This window comes from Anarhichas minor, unplaced genomic scaffold (assembly GCF_050575085.1).
Source record: "Anarhichas minor isolate MPS153535 unplaced genomic scaffold, ASM5057508v1 ptg000040l, whole genome shotgun sequence".
In the NCBI taxonomy this organism is placed as follows: Eukaryota; Metazoa; Chordata; class Actinopteri; order Perciformes; family Anarhichadidae; genus Anarhichas; species Anarhichas minor.
The window spans coordinates 3020114-3040870 of record NW_027466486.1 but is presented as its reverse complement, the minus strand read 5'-3'; the positions used below and the strand labels follow the sequence as shown (position 1 = coordinate 3040870).

Sequence of the window (20757 nt, the reverse complement as noted above, 5' to 3'; positions counted from 1 at the left end):
TGACCGTAGTGAGATGTACCACACACCGTGACACAGGGGGCTGAGACGAGCAGAATGATACATTTCATAAATAATATGAACTAAAGCCAGCATGCGGTTAGGTAGCTTAGCATAAAGAATGGAAGTATGGGGAAACAGCTAGCCTAGTAAGACTACAGCCATGTTTGTGGCTCTGTTACACTGTAATGCTAACAGAAAGCTGTAGACTATTAGTCATGTTTCTAAAATGTAGTATTTAAAAATATGTGTTATTGTAAATGCTTGCGTTCCACTTCTAATTTGGAAAACAATATGAAAATTCTCCTAACACATGATTGTGCATTTTGCAGAGTGGAAGTGGCTTACTTTGAAGGAACTCATTTTACAAAGCAGGTAATTAAGTTTATTTTAATTATACAACAAAAAATCGATTGATTTAAAAAGTGAGCGGCTATGGCTGAAGAGGTACAGCAGGTCGTACATTAGTCGTAGTGGTTGGTGGTGAGCCACAATGTTGCAGTGGGTCGCTTCATTTACATGAACACACACACACTGCAGTTTAGTTTGGCTTAATCCCACTTTAACCATCCTGCTGCCATAAATACTCACTATAGCACTCAATGAGTATTAATCCTACACTGAAAATAAATGCACTATTTACTCCTGTTAGATTTACCTCTTCGGTAGTAACTAATGGACTGAATGCTACAGACAGGGTCGGCTAGTTATACAGTATTGAGAGGTGGAAAATGGTATTTTCATGGGATTTATTGACAGTAAGAAAAGTATAGAATAATGTCAGGCTTATCTTTTAACAAAAGTAAAACAAAAACATTCAACTTAAGATAAAACAGTATTACTGAAATAAACAACTTCTTCCTCTGGTCAGGTTCATGTCTATAACACACTGCTGCCACCATGTGGTAATGTATGACAGGAGCGCCTTTATCAGGAAGTGATGATACACACATAAACAACTCTCTTGGTGTCAGGAGCTCAAGTAGATCGCTTCCTTCTTGTCTTTAACTCTGTGAAACACACAAAACAGATGATGTTGAATATAAAATAATTTACAGACTCTTAACACCAATGTTATGGTAGGTCATCTTTTACAGGTCAAAAGCAAAACGTACAAAGCAACATCAACTGAATTTTTCTCTGGTGGATGAAAACAAAACTGATCCGATCCAGGGGACAAGTGTTGGCTGTCTGAGCCTCTGCTGTTAAGTTTCGTTAAATGTAATCTTTGGTTACAAAGAGGTCTGTCCCTGGAGAGTGTCCTCGTATCGACAGCTGAAGGCATCTAGATTTGTTGAAGGTGATGTTTGTTTAGTGGGGTGACTTTGTTAAGAATATTCCTTGGATAAAAATTTGGTCATTGCCCAAATATTACGTATTAGGAATAAGATTAGAGAGGTTTCCTTTAAGATTATACGAAAGTTTTATCCTGCAAAGCATTTTCTCAAGAAATGTAAAATGATTTAGGTATAAATTATTATATTTTTCCCTGTTAAAGGTTTTCTTTAGGGGGAGTTTTTCCTGTCTCTTGAGGCAAATTTCTGTAATTAGGCTATATAAATAAAATTAATTTACATGAATCAAATGGTTTAAATCTTTAGACTTTTTGTTGTTGCTTTTCTGCCATGTTTGGTGGTATTTTGTATCTTTTGTATTCATTTTGAATCTTAATCTGATATTTAACTCCTCCACCTTTTGTTCAATCTGTGATGTCTACAGATGACAAACAAAACAGTCCAGTGAATGAATAAAAAAACCTAGATGATTGAGTATTATAACCTTTATGTCGTGGTCCAGCGGCCATCATTTCAGGATTAACAACAGAAACCTCTCACAAGATTCTGTCTGCATGCGGAATGAGTATTTTATTTATAACCAGTTTATAAAAATAAAATACAAAATAATTTTAAAAGAAAAAAGAAACACTGTACAAGGCATTGATATGATACAAATGATAGAACATAAATAATTACAGTTATATACAATGCAAAACTCCCACGTGTTACGTTCTTTCCTTGAGACTGTACAGTTACATTTCAAAACCATGACAAACATTACAACACAAAATATCAACCATTAAAAAATTCTGACAATTGAAGTCAAAATGATGGATGGCCAAATTAGCAACTGTCACAATAAACAATCTTTGTCAAGTATTTAGAAGTTACTAACAAGTAATCTGATGTTATGCCATTAGTTTCCTTCTCACCTTTCAAAATAAAATAAAAACAGCTGGGTTTGTTCTGTTGGCCTTTGGGTATCTGTAACCACAAATACTTGTCTTTGAGCAGGCCACTTTCAAACGTGACAAAGAAAATCTCTTCTGGAGGGTAACAATAGTACTACAACTTCACACCACTTATGTGCAATAATGATTTAAAAAACCTGGAAATCTGATTATCTTTTAGACCCAGCAGCACAGTTTAGCGTCTGTTCCTCCCTTCCACTGAAGCCCGTTAGCGTATAAGTTATGGTTTTACAATAACTATTGTATTTAAATAATTACTTCATATTTTACAGGTATATATTAAAAGTCTGCGCAACAGCGCTCTGAACTTTGAAAGCTTGCAAATATCTGGAAATAGTGAGTTAAAAGAGGGACTGATTGCTGGCGACGTGTAGAAATTGCCCGCCCCTTGTTTGAGGGCATACAGTTTTCCATTTCCATCTCCAAATTTTCCATTTCCAGCTCGTCGTTCGATAAATGGCCTCCGCTCATTCTCACAGCAAAGAACAGGGAGCTCTCCGGTAGAAGCACAGCTGTGTAAGCACAAGAGTCCGACAGCACTGGTTTCACTGGTGATATATTGACCACGCCGATACAGGCATGGTAGCACATGCCCATTCACACACACACACACACACACGATAGAGAGATAAGTGACAGGAAGGCTTGGCCGAATAGTGGAATGATGTCCGACACAGACAAGGCTCAGTCATCCCTCGCTATGCACAGAGGGGCAGAGAGGAGACATTAAGGCGACTGACTGACTGAACGCTGTCTGCCTTCAGGATGAGTCATCATAGCTGCATGAAACAGCACACTTTATACATGTACAAAGCAACGTGCCCATTCAAATCACTATACGCTCCCATGTTTATCACGTCTCAATTCAAGCCACATCTGCAAAATCTATCAAAATATTTGGCAATGTGCAGCCATGTCTTTGTTATAACTGCTATTGTCAACCGGTGCGTTTCTCCTACAATACAAGTGCTTTAAAACACAGCGAAGACTTTTCTCCTTTTATTATTTTTCTGGTTTAATTATTTTGTGCATCATGTCAGTTAGTTGCACTGGTAAAAAATACAGTCTATCATATTCCAGCAACACAATATATCCCGGGTCAAGTGCAGGAAGCGCAGAAAACTACTCGTACATCAGGTGGGAAGAGGAACAGTGAAAGAATACGGAGATGGGAAAGAGAAAATATGTAGATTTTTTAAAAAAAAGTGATGAAGTCACTGCCGGGTTAAAATCTTTACAAGATAAGACGACGTGTGAGCGGGAGGTGGTATGCAGCTTTTTTTTTTACTCACTAGTTGATTCTGTGTTTTCTCTGTTGTGCATGCAAATAGTAGCATTGGAAGGAAGCTGGAGGTATTATACAGTATCTTACAAGCAGAGGAGGGTGTGGAGGAGCGTTTCAGTGAGGAATCCTAACTAAATACAACACAAACAATACTCTGATTCCTTCCCCTTGTGCACAAACATACGTCATCATATGAAAGACATTCTGCGGCGCAAGGAGGAACAAAAAAAAAAAAAAAAAAAGCTAAAACATTCTTGCACATGGAAGCATGGAACATCATTTTTGATGAATATATATGTACATATGGCCTCCATTTTCAATAGCATTTGACAAAATGTTTGAGGTCTGAAATTCACATTTGTTTTTCAAAGTTTTATCTCCAACACTGACCTGGTGTGTACACACAGGACAGCAAAGACAGGTTGTACTTCAAATATTTCCTTTTTTGTCTTTACAAATAAAAGCTACTCCAGTAAACTGTGGCTCAAATTGATTTACAAACATCTGTGTTGCTACCTTTTCTACATTGAAAGAATACTGGTGAAAAGGGTCGTCTTTGAACCGCTGGCACAAGTTTTTGGCTCCTTTTTTGTTGTCTCGTTACAAACAAAGTGAATCCTGAAGCTGCCCAAAGTGCCAAGGCACACGCTGAGACAAATATCTGTGTCTGAACATTACTCATCGGTAATGCACCTTGTGTTGCTTAAGCCGATACTTCTGCTACTACTGAACAACGACCACCATTCTAACCTGTAAAGCCTTCAGCCGTCGGGGCGTTTTTGATTCCCTTCTCAGCAACACAGTAGGCACAAAAAGGTGTGTGTGTCCTCACGCACTTGACATGATTGATTGTATAAAAGGGTCACTTTGGAGTCACCCCTTTGATTTTTAAACGTTTAAAAACTAATGTGAGTGACACAAAACCACACGTCCACTGTCACACCGAGGAGGGTAGGAGTCGAAAGCTAAGCATCAAAATAAATATCTCAATAAATACAACTGTACACAAACTCAGGCTTTATGCATTCACATGTAGCATAAAGTAAATAGCATACCCTGCCTGCAATCTCCGAATGCAGAGGAGACAACGGAGTCAACCCCAGGCCAATATCTAATTCAGTTGTGATCAGCTACACTGATATTCCATCAGTATCATCCAAGTGCATCAATACTGGGGATAAATAAGTTACATTATACTGTGGTGCAGGATGCATGAAGATGACTAAACAGGGAACTGATTTATTTATGTGCCCACTGGCCCAACTAACTATAGATTTACATATCATAGTACTGGCTGCATTGGGTTAAAGTTTGCAGCTGTACTATTTCACTCTCCAACATGATAATATAAATAAAATGAGGACCCTGACATGTCGATATCGATCGTCTAATAAGTTACCTTAAAGGGGCACTCCGTTCAGCTGACTCGTCATCAAGAGTACTATTCAGCCTGTGAACGTCAGACTGTGCTCGAGACTTTTTAACAGAAAGCCTTCATTGCAAAAAAAAGAAGTCGGCACATTGAGTTGCATTATGGGAAATGTAGGAACCAACATTTTTGGAGCTTAATGGACTAAACGTGGAGATATCTCAGTTTCTGCCGCACAGATGTTGATCGTTCTTTTTCAAATCCGTCTCTCGGCCGAACAACTTTGTTGAAGTACATTATCAAATTGCCGGAGTGCCCCTTTAAAGCTGGGCACATAAATGAATGAGCCTGTGTGCGAATAGAAGGACTGACGGGAACAGTGGGGGACAGCGGGACAAGTGTAAGGTTCGGACTGACAGCGAAAAAAGGGGAACTTATACAGGAAGGACACTGCGGTCTACCCCATCATAATAAGAGTCTTCCCATCCTCTGCTCTGGCAGCGCAACATGGAGGGCAACTATCTGCTCAGCTTGCTGGAGCACTTGCCGTCTCGGCTACAGCCTTTTCCCCGGGACAGGTGGAAGGGGCCGGTGCGAGCCTGGCGGCTGCAGCACGTCTCCTGGTGGTGGGTGTAGAAGCGGCGGGGAGGCGGCGAGCCCGAGAAGCTGGGAGGCGAGCGGCTGCGGCCGAGGCAACCCCCTCCCCCGCCGCCGCGGTGCTCGTGGCGGGAGGGCGAGGAGCTGACGGAGCGCTGCAGGGAGGAGGAGCTGCGCGGGGAGGCGCTAGAGCTGCGGTGGTGGTGCGGAGAGCTCGTCAGGCTGCAGACGCCCGTCCTGGAGCCCCCGTGCTGGGCTGAGGAGCGATGGTGAAGTGGCGAGCCACGGGAACCGTGCATCAGCTGAGCAAGGCATGTCAGGAGGTCTGAGTCACTGTTGCTGCCCGCCCGGATGCGTAAACGCCTCAGCCTAAGTGGGCACAAAATGCAGGGCAGGTTAGGAATATCAGCCAAGTCACATGTTTCAAAGCAAACCAGGATAAAGGGTGATAAATCAAATTGAGAGTTAGAAGCTCAGCCAGCCAGTAGGCGGTTAGCTTTGCTTAGCATTAAGACTAGAAGACTCTTGTTTCATATTTAGCATACAGACATTAGAGCAGTAGCTATCTACTCTCACTACTGCAAGAAAGCAAATAAGTGAAAAATATATCAAAAGAATCAATCAGCAAAGGGAATTAATGTGTAATCGGTTTTGTTACGTTCTCATAAATGTTTGAGAACAATAATGTTTGGTGAATTATTAAAATGTTGGTTGGTGAATTATTAAAATGTTGGTTTTCAAAAGCAAAAGATGAAGATCAACGTATTACCTGCCCTCCGCTGTGGGGCGGCACGGTGGCTTTCCAGGCGGCGGGCGCGGCAGGAATTGGGCGGCCAGATGCTCAGCGGAGGAAGATGAGTGAACAGGACGAGGGATCCGGCTCTTGCGGGACAGAGGGCTGGAGGAGGAGGAGAGGGAAGGAGCGTCGTCTCCCTGGCGGTCAGAACGGGAGCCCATGAGAGAGTCCTCGTCCTGAGAGCGGTCAGAGGCGGAGGACAGCGGGTCCCGAGCAAGGGAGGCCACCATGGGGCCACGCCTATCGGAGAGCGACGGCGAGGCAGTGGGAGAGGGGACCGGGCCATGGTGGTTGGCTTTCTTCTGCAGGAGTTTCTCCTTCGCAGACCCCGCAGGAGGGAGCTCCAGCAGGCTGGAGGGCTCCAGGACTGGGATGCGACTTTGCCTACGGCTGGGGTCCTTACGGAGGGCAACCGGGGAGGAGGAGGAGACTGGTCCGTTGGTCTGATCTGGGGCGTGGTTCACTTCTCTACTAACCTCCCCCCTCAGCTGAGGCTCCGTGGCACAGAGAGTCGAGCCAGAGTCCTTCTCAGGGTCTTTCAGCTTGGGGAATGCTCCGTTACTTAAATCCCTTTGGCTGTTAACAGGAGGGGAGAGGTGGCCATTGGCAAACACAGGGCTGCGAGGAGAGCATGGAGAGTGTGGAGAGCGTGGAGAGGAAGGCGAGCGCAGAGGAGGCGAGTGAGGAGAGCGGGGGGAGCGTGGGGATGACGCGCGGTTCGGAGCGGGACTTTGAGCTTTGGTGCGGATGTTTCCATTGACCAGTATCTCAGCCAGGGGGTCTGTGGGTGTCCCTGGATGGGTGAGCACATGGTCCTGGGGGGAGCTGATGTCCGCTGTGTGCTCCTGGAGCTGCTGGGCTTCAGCTTCAGCCTCACCACGGCTCTCCAGCAGGAGGCACTGTGGCGCGCTGTCCGATCCTGACTGGGAGGACAGCCCAGAGGGACGCTGAGCCGTCAACTGGAGGGGAGGGGGGGAGGTGGAGACACGGTAGGGAAGAGAAAGACACACAGGTGTTATTTAAAGGATCGACCTTACTAAGAGTGGGAATAATATTCTAGCTGTCAAAGGCCTGTTGCTGATAGACTACAACATGTCGAGTTGTGCTGTAGTTCTGTAGCAAGAGCCTGATGCAGATGTGTGAAAAGAGAAGTGTTGTATAATGTGGGGTAATAAATGGTGATTAGTTTGGCAACTGCATGCAATACCATAGCTACCATTATCAGACCGAAACACACACAAGTGCTATGGCAGTGTCAGTCAAGCTGTGAGTACTAAACCAGCAAGTAGGACAGGAAAGGTTCACGCAACTTCGCAGGGGGCTTCAGCGAAGAGAGGGTGAGGAACAAATACAGGGAGAGAGAGAGAAAGAGAAAGATAGAGAGGACAAAGACGATCTGAAACAAAAGAGACCATGCAACCTGTAGTCATGACTCGACATTCCAAACACACATGCCACAATCAGACAAACACACGTCCCCTATTCAGATCACAAGGACACATGTCCAGACACAAGGACACATCTGACCCATGCTCTGTCTGGCCTGCACAATGCCCCTCATGGTTTCTGGAGAGAGCTGCCTGACAACAACACAATAAGCAAGCCAACTGAACAAAGAAGCTGAAATAAGCAACTGAAACAAAACAACAACAACAAAACAAAGAAAGAAAGAACAAAAAATGGTGACAGCCGGAGTATTGCTACGGACGTAGAGGAAGCTGAATGGAGGTTTTTTTTTTAGGAGATTGCGATCGGGCTCATCACCTGCTGAAGCTGGGCGCGAGTGATGCGTATGACAGAGGGAAACTTGGCGTTGGCGGCACCCGCCGGGATGGCCGGCAGTTTCCTGCGACCGGGTGAGCGGGTGCTGGGGGCGGGGTGTGGCGGTAGCGGTAGGGAGGCGTGGCAGGAGGAGGACGAGGAGGGGCGCTCCTGCTGCTGCTGCGGGTCGACGGACTGGCTGCGCCTCATGCCCGGCGGATGGCGCAGGTGCAACGGGTCCGACAAGGTGGTCAGGAGTGTGTGAGGGCTGGGAGAGCGCAGAGGGATGGGGCTGGATGTCCGCATCGCGACCTCCTCAGGCAGGGATGGAGGAGAGGTGGGGAACTAAGAGAGAGGGGGGGGAGGAGAGAAGTGGGAGGTGAGGGAGTGAGAAGATGGAGGAGGTATGGCGGAAGGGCTTTGATGCAGGACAAGCAGACGGGGAGCACGTTGTTGAGTTGTTTTGAACGGGTGAAGCGACTGGGGGGGGTTTCTAAATATAAGGGGATGATCTTAGGCCACAGAGGGAAGACAAGAGGCGAGGTAGGTAGATTTTGGGAAGGCCGTATACATTATCAACTTGGAGGCAGTTGTTCTGGTTGAAGGAGAGAATGAGGGGAAGGTTATTCCTCCTGTAGTGTAAACAAGCTGTTCAACTGTGTAAAGGCGGTTTATGCTGAACTTGTAGATTGAGCAGGATTTCGGTGGGCTGGCTGAAGGTTTTAAAAAAAATAAAGGAGCAAAAAAGTAATTTAAACTGAGGAAACCAAACCATATTTTGTAATCAAATTATTGAATTTGTGAAGTAAATTAAATACATTGCAAATAAGATCAAATTCTGCATGATATTTAACGCAAATCAATGTGCATTTCAAAGCCACACGCTCTCTTTCCCCCCCCCATGCTGTGATCTGATAAGCTCTGTAGTTGTGACACAAATATACTTTTACTAACAATAAACACAAGCGAATAAGCCAGAAAACATCAAGCAGTAACATTTAGCTTTAAACAAGATGCAGCTGGTGGAACCCTGACTGTATAAGCATTGAGGTCCTAAAGCTAGAACTCTGACTCTGTAAAATGCTGACTACAGTCAGTATCATGTATGCCATGTTGTGAGATGGCCTTCAGGTGAAAGGGCTTACCTGAGTGAGAACTCCCTCAGCCAGAGCTGGGCTGGATGGAGTGACGGTGGGCAGAGCCCCTGCAGGGCCCACGCTAAGCTCCAACTTGTCCACTTTTGCACTTCCCTTGGAGGAAGCCATGCTCTCTTGTTTAGCTTTGCCAGAGTGAGGGCCCGGATATCCCCTTTCCCATCCAGGAGACTGATCCCCTGGCTGGAGCACCTCTGGCTCCTCGTCCTCCTCCTTGGAGGCAACCTTGGCTCCTGGAGAGCCACTGGGCCGCTCCACCATTACCCACTCCCTCGAGTCAATGTCCTGCCTCCCAGAGCTCAGATTGAGGGCCACAAAGCCCCCGCTAATGGCTGCCCCCTCTCCCTGCTCCAGAGATCCATAGGATGCTGGTTTAGGAGAACCACCACCAGACAAGAACTCCTCATCATAGTGCCAGACCCTATCGGGACGCTCCCCGGCTGGTTCAGCTTGACCCTGAGTTACTGGGATGATTGCAGCACCGTCGGCCTCCTTCTCCTGGTGCGGGGCGCCAAGCTGCTGCTTTCCTGAGCTGGACAGACACAAGACAGATGCGAACAATCGACGCTGCTCTAACCTCAGGAACATTGAGAGGAACTGATGTTAACACAGATCGGTTACTTGATAGACATACCAGGTCTCCAGGAAGCGCTCTGGACTGGGCTTGGCCTCCAGGGTAAGCCTCCTCTCCAGGTCAAAACTGTGAATGTTGCGGAGCTTCCTCAGCAGCGGGCCATCGCGGTCTGAAGCCACCACCTCAGATTGCAGTTTGACTGGGGAACCCAGGCTGGGCCCAGCATAGGGGCTCTGGTGTCCATGGTTGCCCTGGTTGTTGCTGTGCTCCTCCTCCGTTCCCGCCTTTTGAAAGCAGTTAGTTCTGTTAGTGAGTTACTAAAAATAAAAAACTGTTATATTTCAATGAAGGTATCGCTTCTCTGAGAGCACTTGAGGTGATGAAACTATACTACCTTCCAGTTTGCCGTCCGGATGCGGTTACGGTTGCGGTCCAGCTCCTCCCAGACATCCGCCTCCTGGTTGCGGTGCGGGTGGAGGGGAGAGCCCGGCAGGCGCTCCGGAGCGGGGTTGTTCTCCACGTCGCTGAGCTGCTCGTCCTGCAGAACCTCGTCTGTGTTTTCCCTCTGCAGGTCGCCAGGTATCAGGGAGGCATTCGCCATACTGGGGCAACAACAAGAACATTGTTTTATGTTTGAGGCTATGAAAGACTTTTAGAGGCAAGTGTGGAACTTCAACCACAGCTGGAGTCTATACATTCCATACTTACATATATAAGCTACAGAATATTTGTAGTGTTTTTTATTTCAATCAAACGTACCCCATGTGTGCCGGAGTGAGGCGGGTGTGATGCTGCGGCGTTGTGGCAACGGCAATGATTGTCAGAGTGCCATCGGTGCCGGTCCGCTCCCAGTCATAAGGGTCATTCTCCACAACGTTGTAGGTTTTCATGCTGTTGTCAAACACTGACATCAGCAGCTGTAACAAAAAACATTATAGGTGAGGTTTTTATTCTGTGAGATTTCTACAAAAAATAGGTCTTGAACACAAATTGACTTTGTAGACCTTTCTAGATCATGTACTGCACATTTTACTAAAACATCAAACTACATTAACAACAACATGCTGCACTTGTTATAGTCAGAAAAAAAGAATCAAAATATGAGCCCTGTCTCACCTGGTAGTCAGGCTTAGTGAAGTAGTCGAGGCTGGAGATGTGCTCCAAGAACACGCCAAACTCTGCCGGCAGGTGTTTGAGCATCAGGCGATGGTCGTAAGTATCCTTCAGCTTCCCCACATGTTCCTGGGAGCAAACACACACACACCTGTCACATCTGATCACCTACAGCTGCATGGACAGGGCTGTTTAGTTTCCGTGAAGGACAACGATTATTGGTTGTCCTTACTTTGTCCTTGATCTTCCTCCACGGCAGCTGACCGACCAGAAACTCCACCAGCATGTAGAAGAGAGACCACAGGTCATCGTGACGGCCCATCTCCTGCAGGATCACATCAGGGCTGAGTTAACATTAATCAATTATATTAAAATGGACAAATCAAGACAAAAACAAAGAGGTTGTGTAAAGCACTTCAATAGAACACGTGTGGGACAGCATCACTGATTACACAAGCGCTGTGGAGCAGGGTGGGTGGATACTGACCTTGTTCTTATGTGCATTGACGGATGCATAGCGGACCGTTCCCCTGAACCCTGCCACGGGCCGGGGCTGACAAACAAAGACAGGAACAGGCATTAAAATGCTAATATAGATGTATTTGAATTACAGATTTGCAACCAAAGATAACATAGTAAAAGTATTTTCCATTTTAATTTAAAACGTTTCAAATGGTCCCAACAGTTTCAAGTGCATTATATCAAATCCTCAAATTGAATTATCGCCCAGCCCCAATTCATCAGCATCGATAAGTGCAGCTTTCAGCTCAGCACACACTCACACTCGGTAACAGAGGAGGACACTTACAGGTCGGACCTCCTGGCAGGAGTTGGTGAACTGACGAGCCAAACCAAAGTCCAGCATGTAGCAGGTCCGACAGGTGCTCGGGAAGCGGCCCATTGCGAAATTGGACTGAGGCAGTAAAAGAGGAGGCAACGGTTAAAGGAATAATAAAAATAAAAGTGTTCCTATGCCAGAATATAATTTAACACAGTAGCTCAGAAGACAGAGGATATTTACATTCAGCAACATAATGGGCCAGCTTACTGTGAGTGCAACAAAATACTGAATCAGCAACAACACTAGCAGCCAGTAATAAAAAAAGTGCAGGAGTCACAAACACTGCCCAGACAGAAGAAATAAAAAGTATTCTCATCTGTCGGGGAATATATACAGTTGAAGCTTGGTAATGAAATGAGAACCGAGCAGTATATATCCTCCGCTGCCTCCAGCTAACCGTGACTCACCGGTTTGATGTCACGATGCAGGAAGCCCACGGAGTGGATGCTCTCTATGGCCTCCAGGATCTGGCGCCCCAGACGCAGGGTGGTGCTGATGCTGAAGGTTCCCCGGGTCATACTCCTCCTCAGGTCAGCCAGGTTACGACCCTGAGAGAGCACATGTACGAGATCGGTTAGTTCTGATAAATTCCCCCGATTCAAGAAACACAGCAGGACCTCTGTGTGTCTTCACAAACATGTCATAAAAGGAAAAACGTATTTATCTGGTTCTCGTTTGGATGCGACACCCAGTAACAAGAAAAAGAATAGAAATAGAATCACTATTAAAGGTTTTACTGGTTGAAATGTTGCCAAATGTGTTGGACAGAAAAACGATGAATTCAGCTGGACCGATCATCTATAATTAAAGACATGGTGCGGTCGGGAGTCGGTGCAGTAAACCAAAATGTACCATTCCTGTGGGTGTGTTGGTATGAATCAAAACCAGAACACATCGAAGCCCAGATTAAGTGTTTGTGAATTTGAGATCATGACTTTAGTATCACAGCCTTGTGTGCTGGATGAAGTGGTTACAACTGATTTGATGCCTCGGTAGAGGAATCTCTATATGGAGATACCAAGTCTTCTGCATTTAGACCAACCTGAAGCTCCATCACCACGTAGTTAAAGCGGTCGTTGCGGCCGCATCCCACAAAGCGACACACGTGGTCTTTACCTGAGAAAGAGGAGAGGAGAGTTTCAGGATGCTTTTCGGGAGGAGAAGATGAGGTCACCTAACGCCAGCCGCATCATTCCATCGTAAGATGCGGCGGCATGCTGTGTGAATCATGATGACGTGCGTGCTCATATTCCCCTCTACAGCTCACTGCCCTCCCATCACCAGCGTACAGCTACCCTGCTGATTTATAGGCTATCGCGCCCAACACCAGGTCTAATGTGCATGAACTTGCCTTGTGTGTTTGTGCCTTTAAGTGTGTGTGTGTGTGTGTGTGTGTGTGTGTGTGTGTGTGTGTGTGTGTGTGCTCTGAAAGGACATTGCTGCGCTGGCAGCTGGACTGCGGCCACACCCCAAACCCTTCAGCACGCTGTGAATGCAAACCGTTTCTAACAAAACCTCCATGTTACAAACACTACTTTTTAAGAATCGCCTACTGTCGCCAAATTCCTACACAATATGCCGAAATAATCCAATTAAAAGAGACAAAATTAAAAAACAAAGAAGCTATTATTAGCTCGATATGACCCTAGACTTCTTATAAGGCCCTTGGTTGATGTTTACTCTTCACAGCTGGGCGAGGTCAGCAGTGTTTTGGGGGACTGGAGTTCAGCCCCGTCTCAAGTTACATGCTGGTTCCCTCGGGAGGCAACAAACCCATGATGCCCGAGGACGCAGCCATTAGACAGCAAACACGATCCCTGCCCATTGATTTTCTTCTCAGGTTGAGAGAGAGAGAAAGAAGGGCATAGTGGTCAAAAGGCAGGAAGGGAGAGCGGAGGGAAAAAGACACGTTGAAAAATAGAGATACGAGTAAAACTATACAACCCCCCCCCCCCTGAAGGAGCGTGTTGATCGCGTGTCTCTGTTGTGAGACGTTGGGTGTGTCCGGGCACACAAACATGTACTTCATGTCGCACTGGCACTTTGTCACTGCTGCTACTGCCATCTGAAACTTTTACATTAAAAGAAAATGTGGAACGAATGACGGTGTGTTTTGCTCTGCAGAGAATGAAGCAAACTGAGCTGAACCCTGGGCCCAATTGTGCTTTCAGATGAGTCAGATAATCTGTATTATAGAGAGATTATTATACTCTTCTATCAATGCACAAAGGCTATCCCTGTACGTTCTACAAGCATGATATTTCCTGGATTGGCCCGCTTCTTTCACATTTTTGTTTTACTTCTGTATATTTGAATAATCCAGGATAAATTATTGACATAAAACATCTCCTAAGCGTCCAGTAGGTGTGCTGTTATCAAGAGGTCAACGTGGATGAGGAGTTGGAGGATCAATCAATTCCAGAAATGTAACCAAATCCACTGAATCCATTTGGACTCACCCTGGAGCTTCTTGAGCACGGCGACCTCCATCTTGAGCACCTGTTTGGGCTGCTGGGCCGACTCCACCTTCAGCGCCACGCTGACCCGCGTCAGCAGGTCCACCGCCTCGTAGATCTCCCCGAACCCGCCGCCCCCGATCTTCTTCACCTGGAGGAAGAAACACTGCATTAGAACAAATCCCATTTATGACCTGAGTGTAATGTGCATGGACAGTGAGAAGTACATTCAAAATGAACACGTTTAGCACAATTTAAACCATGTGATACCATTGATTTAGGCATCTTAGTGATTATGTATGCATGCGCTGTAAAACTACCTTTTTTTGTACTTTTAACCCTTTTAGAACTTTATTTCAAGTTGTATTTGTATTGTTTCGAGTTTTTTTAAAAAAGCAGACAATTTAGTGAGGCGCCAGTCAAATGCAGGCAACGCAAAAAACTAAAATAAAGAAAGGGCTAGCTGTACAGAAAAAACTATAAACAATATGTTCTTCCTTATTTTAATAAATATCAAGAAGTTTTAAGTTGGTTGAGTTTGGTTTTTGGTCATTTTGCTTTAATTTGACAACTATTTTCTTTGTTATTATGAATATTTTGAACTGTTAAATGGCAGAAAAACAGAAAATTGCTCATCATCAACAGTCCAAAACCCCAAAACATTCAGTTTACCATCACAAAGAAATGAAAATGCTTACATTTGAGAAGCAAAAACTAAGTATTGTGTGACATTTTAGCTTGAAAGATTACTTCAAAGATTAAATATAAAATATATAAATGATCAGAATAGTTATTTTTCTGTCTAATCAATAAATTGACTTATCGCTTCAGCTCTACCTTTCACCTGTAAACATTACTTGGTGCTGATAGCATTTGCACTGACGAAGGCCTAAAGCAGGCCAAAACCACTGCACACTTTTCTGCATGAATATGACACAAAGAACTGCATGCGATTCATTTCACAGCGCTTTCTTCCTCACTTCACTCCTTCAAATTGCCCCCCCAACAGTTCCACCTTTTCCCTGTCGCCTCTCGGTACTAGCAGAGCTTTAATTTCTCCCACGTGTCCTTCACTGTCCTCCTGTGTCGCACTAGCAGCTAAAGTCGTGGGATTAGCTGCAGCATTCTTATGTAACTCTGCTCCTCGGAAGACAGGAAGTGATGCCAGTAAGGAATAACAGCCTCACATGGCACCCAGGATGGCACAGCAGGGAGAGACACTGGGCCCTCCCGCAGCCTATAGCACACTGCACCGCCGCAAATAGCTACACGGGCTATTTTTGGATCCCCTATTCTGCAGCAGCCCGACCTGGACGGAGAGACACAACCCCAAACTGTCCAAGCCACAGGTTAGATAGAGGGAAGGCGGGACTCATAGGCAGGGGAAAGCATTGTTGGAGGAACAAAGAGCTGTTGTTTGTGGGACAGAGGGTGAACCGGGGACAGTCAGCGATGGGGCTGGACAAACACACCGCCCATTGTCGCTGTCACTTACCACTTTCCATCGTTCCTTGACCAGGGAGAGCACGCTTAGGATGTCAGCTTGCTCCACTCCCCCGCTCATCCCGTCTGTGGACCCGGGACGCTGTCCTCACTGCTTCCCCCCCCCCCACCCCCACCCTCGAACCAGCAGCCTCAGACTGGGCCGGGCATTTGGGCCTTGATGGAGAACCCTACGGAAGCACAAGACACACAAAACTGTCAGAAATGATGGGACAAATGCCAAGGAAATCAGTGTATTTAGGCCAGGAGATCATGTTTCTTGGGGATTGAACAAGGAGGTTACATAAAGTTTTTTTTGGACATGTTAAAGTTTGAAAGTCTCCCCAGTTGAGAGGCAAAGTTAAACCCTTGGCTTAATGGCTGGAGCTTTCTGATACTCGACTATCGCTGCAGCTGCCACACCTGCTGCCAGCAGCTGTCCTTCCAGACAAACTCGCCCCAACAAATCGCAGGCAAATGTCCAGCGTCTTAAATTACAAAAAGGCTTCATGTTAGTATCACTTTACACAGAAATATGTATCTTCTGTGTCAACAACCACGGAGCTCTTATAAAGAAAGTAGTCTTGTGAGACATAATGAGACTGTTCATTAGGCCTCATTTTGCCATAGCTCTGGTTGTGTAATAAAGCATAATGATATTACTTTGAAATAAAAGATCTTATCAAATACTGCATTAAGTTTCATTAACTTGCTTCAGATTTTTGCAGCATTCAGTTTTACTTTTGTTCTGCAGAAATATGCATCACAAGAACTTGATATAATAAATGTGACTGATATGATTATTTTAGGTGAGGTTACGTTGTAAATACAAGATTTTTTTTAATTCAAAGATGTAAAAGTTGCTGTCCAGGAACACCACCTTAAATAAATCTGATGCCTAAAGATGAGTTATTACCACTTTCTGAAAAGTCTCCCGTTCTAAAAGGTTTGTAAGTTGGTCAATGCTATTGTTAATGGTAATAAATAATTTACTAATGCTTTATAGATCCGTTATAAGCTAAAGACAAAAACCAGATTGTGAAAAATCCCTCTCATAATAAAGTCATGAGTTACAAACATCTCCATCAGACTTGTCAATACATTCATTGCCATGTGGTTCAGGCAGGCTGTCTGTACAGTGAAGATCACATGGAGTTTCCCCTGCAGACGTTGTGTATGCTCCTGTATTATGCAACATCCATGTCACAGATGAGTGTTCCTCCGGAGAGAACACGCTGCTAACTTCAGTCTGGCTTCAAAACGCTCAAAGCGAACCCAGCAAACCCAACGTTGATTCATCATTCTGCACACGGCGCGCCGGCATTTGTACGGTTATGTAACCAGCCTTCAAAAACACTATTTGGTTACGGGGGCCATGATCCCGACATCAAGGAGGCAATCAATCCCATCATGCATCAGGGGCGAGGTTGGGGAGATAGAGCAGGGCAAAGCGTGGTTGGACTAGATAACGGTGAAATGACGAGCATTGAAATGTCACCCGGGGTTGAGAGTCAGGAGTGAGGTGAACTCTAACACACAGATGGACGAGATGTCTCGTCATTATGAATCTCTTCTGAAACCATTTTATCACTCTGATAGTCTTTGAACTGTCCTAATGTATAGATGTGTGTGAATTACTATGAACCAATATTAAGATGTAATGTATTTATATTTCCCATTTTTGTGCAACTTTGTTTAAAAAAAAATTCACTATATGGTTAAATTCATGTTATCCTAGTGGAGTTTCAGCGAGCCTTTTAATAACCAATATAACATTAAGAGAATTAATGTTCTGTTAATGCTAATTAGCATTGCTAATTAGCATTAACAGAACAGTTGAGGTATCATTAGTATTTGTAGGTATTGGCAAATAAAACAAAAGCACAATTAAGACCTGACGACACTTGATAAAAGGTCGGGGGGGGGGGGGGTTGTATCGTTCATCCTCTGGAGAACATGGCTGTGTGCACCAAATCTCAGAGCAATCCAGACAACAATGTCCAAATGATTCACTCAAAATCACACGGTGGTGCTGGAGGAAATATCAGGGGGGGGGGATCATTAGGATTTATCCTCTGGGGATCATGAATCGCTGTACAAACCGACATGGAAATCCTTCAAACTGTTATCAAGACATTTGACTTTGGAGCAAAGCGGTGGAACGAAATCAAGCTTTTTTTTTTCAGCAAAAACTGAACGAAACTTCTGTAAACGTCTCTTTCTGGCAACAATGTGTGTCAGTAGAGGGATTCTTGATATTATATTATCAGTGATTAACGCAGACATATGGAGCACGCCATCGAAACCACAGAGGACACATGAACCGTAGAAAACCCTTTTGACCACCGAGCGCTGAGAGACGATTCAATAACCTCTGCTGTGAGCCTGCTGTCCCAACATCAAGGTCACCCCACGTCCCGGCCTTTTCCTTCTTTTATGGACAAAAATAACAGTTCTGTCCCATCTGAGCCGTCGTACATGATGAGAACATTACTTTTAATGATGAGTGAGTCATTTGGGAGAGACGGCTGACATTCAACCTCTAGTGTGAATGTGAGAAACACATAAGCCTCTGACATAGAAGTAGAAGAAAGGGCTCTGCTTCCTTGTTTTCGGTTAAAAGTCTGGAGAAGTCAAAACCATCTCACAGCTTTTCATCCCTCGAAAAAAGCGCAAGTGTGTCAGAATAGCAGGAGACACTACCTGCCAATCAGGCCCAAACAGAAAGCCACTTCTCCAACACACATGCACTCAAACACAAGCTTGAACACACATTGCTATGACACCTATGCACCAGCCAGGCCGCCTCACGCTGTGAATAATCTCACACCTCACAGAGAGGTTCTTCTTCCTCCTCCTCCTCCTCCTCCTCCTCCATACGAACCACCATCAATGAATACATACAAAAAACAGCTCAGGAGGAGCAGACTTCGGACCAGAAATTAAACCAATCTGTGACAACCCCGCTCCCGTCTCATCCTGATGAATCACACTTCCTGACCCCCCGCATCTCCACACGCCGACGATGCTGCTGCAGTGCCTTTTTCTTTTGCTGACTGCAGCTTGTCGTTGCCTCTGCCCTTTTTTGTGGTCTAGCTGGAAGTTTTCACAGCTCCATAAAAGCATCATGAAATGTCAATGAGTGATTCCAAAACACACATAGCATTCCTGCTGCTTCCTGGAGATGTTTTGTGTGTAAATATTGACCAGAACGCACTGACCCTAAAAGCAATGTTATGGGTGCACACACTCGAGTGAGAATAACTTGACTGTAAAATCAAACGTCTGCTTCATTTTCTGTCTGATCCCAGTGTGGCTCAGTAGAAAGACAGGGAGACTTGTTGGGCTGCTGCTGGATGAAATAAAGTGTCTGGTCTGACAACTCTGTTTGCAGGACAAGCCCTGGAGAGGAGCCAGCACAAGGGGGAGGCCCCTCCAGCATGGATGAAACTGATCCAGTCTGAAGAATCTGTGAAGGACGAGCGTGTGTTTATCTGGCATTAATGGCTGCTTATCAAGGATGCACTCACCTCCAGAGCAACTTTAAAATCCTGTAATTTAGAAGCCATTTGTGCAAAACAAATACAGGTTTCTAAAAAGGATACAAACCTCTGGTACGTTGTTTTCAATGGGATGTGACAGGTAGCAAGCTGCAGCAATATTGTGACCAAAGCCGCCTATCCTGCCTGCAGTGGACGGGCTGGTTGGGCTTTGCTGTGGAGAGCTTGTTGCATAGCGAGTTGGTTACCACAGCAGATTTACTCAGGCGCGTCCACGCACATTGACCGTCCACACACACGCACACGCACGCACGCACGCACGCACACACACACACACACACACACACACACAGGACCACGCGACCTCATCTTTGCCTGTGTGCCGTGTGTGTGTGTGTGTGTGTGTGTGTGTAGGAGGTTAAGCTCTGACAACATGCAGGATAACCAAACTCCACGCACGTAGCTGCTGCACGCGACAACGAATGTTGAAGATGGGTGGGTGGGAAAGAAAGGGGGCGAAACATGGGTCGGCCTCCAGGTTTTTTTTTTTGAATCCTCACCTCGGGTCTTTGCTGCCAATCCTTGATCCAAAAGAAGAGCCGGGTGTGGTTACACAAAATCCTCTAGGTTTGAGGGCGGCGGGGACGACGTCGAGCGGAATCCCATCGCGAGCGAACCGTGCATGAAGAAGAAGAAGATGGTGGTTTAAAAAATAAAAAGAGCGGAGGGGTGAAATATGTCCGTGTGTGGTCGTCCGTCCCTTTTTCCTCCTTCTGCCTGTCACCTCAGCATCTCTATCGGTCGCTGCGGATCCGTGACGTGACGAGTCTCTGTGATGATCATCAGCCTTTCCTTGCGCGCGCGGGCCCGATTCGTTCGCCCCTCGCAACAAGCCCCGGGAACGCGCGTACCGGGGTCTTTTTTGTTTTTTAAAGCTCGTTCGCAGGCGACGCGCGCGAACTGTTCACAGTCACAGATTAGTTGTTGTTTTTCACAGTTTTAACATTTTGTCGATTTATTATAGTAAATAGATAAATAAATAACACTTACAGAGCCAGCAGGGAATGTTCCCTAAAGGTTGTTGTTGTTTTTTTTATGTTAAATTTTTTTTTTGAGAATTATACTTTGTTTAGAATATAATATGACACTTTTCACAAAGACCACTGGGAGGCGACATTATGTTAAAGATGTCGTTGGTAACTGATGGCGTAGTCTTCACAGGGATTTAAAAAATAATAATAATAATAATTCACTTTGCAATGTGTTCAATTTCTATCCATCAGTAAATTTAAAAGTTGTTTTGTTCTTTTTTTCTTTTTTTTTTATGCATTACTACAAAAATAATTCAACACAGCTGTTTAAAAAACATGATTGCAAATATATGCCTATTACTTCTGGGTGTTTAACACAGTAACATATACCCAATCTCACTGCTTTCCCATTGACATTAATGAATGAAATATATTCAAGACCACAAATGTGGTTTAGTAAATTATCTTTTACATTCAGTAAAAAGCAATGGAACATTAATACAGTTTACAATTTTGACCTCAACAATCAGAATTAACACATTCAAGGAATTTG

At 45.1% G+C, this 20757-nt stretch overlaps 1 protein-coding gene across 2 annotated transcripts; it reads right to left on the bottom strand.

Moving 5' to 3' along the window:
* Positions 1-729: 729 nt before the first annotated feature.
* On the bottom strand, positions 730-20095 carry ttbk2a (tau tubulin kinase 2a). 2 transcript variants are annotated; one of them, XM_076108149.1, is made up of 16 exons: positions 19734-20095; positions 15687-15864; positions 14195-14342; positions 12778-12851; positions 12143-12283; positions 11703-11807; positions 11382-11447; positions 11127-11219; positions 10898-11023; positions 10541-10698; positions 10176-10383; positions 9842-10065; positions 9199-9739; positions 8057-8398; positions 6266-7251; positions 730-5865 (listed from the first exon to the last, which is right to left on the bottom strand). In XM_076108149.1, the coding sequence occupies exons 2-16, from the start codon at positions 15753-15755 to the stop codon at positions 5418-5420; spliced, it is 3729 nt and encodes a 1242-aa protein (XP_075964264.1). In that variant the 5' UTR covers positions 15756-15864; positions 19734-20095; the 3' UTR covers positions 730-5417. The 2 variants fall into 2 exon arrangements, with proteins under 2 accessions (XP_075964264.1, XP_075964265.1); XM_076108150.1 differs by lacking the exon at positions 8057-8398.
* Positions 20096-20757: the final 662 nt, after the last annotated feature.

Excerpts from the sequence above, each read along its gene's own strand:
- ttbk2a (XM_076108149.1), bottom strand. The coding sequence starts at position 15,755 with ATGAGCGGGGGAGTGGAGCAAGCTGACATCCTAAGCGTGCTCTCCCTG. Across the intron at positions 12,284-12,777 it reads ACGTGGTGATGGAGCTTCAG|GGTCGTAACCTGGCTGACCT; the intron begins GTTGGTCTAAAT and ends GTGCTCTCTCAG. Across the intron at positions 8,399-9,198 it reads CTGAGGGAGTTCTCACTCAG|TTCCCCACCTCTCCTCCATC; the intron begins GTAAGCCCTTTC and ends CCTCTCTCTTAG.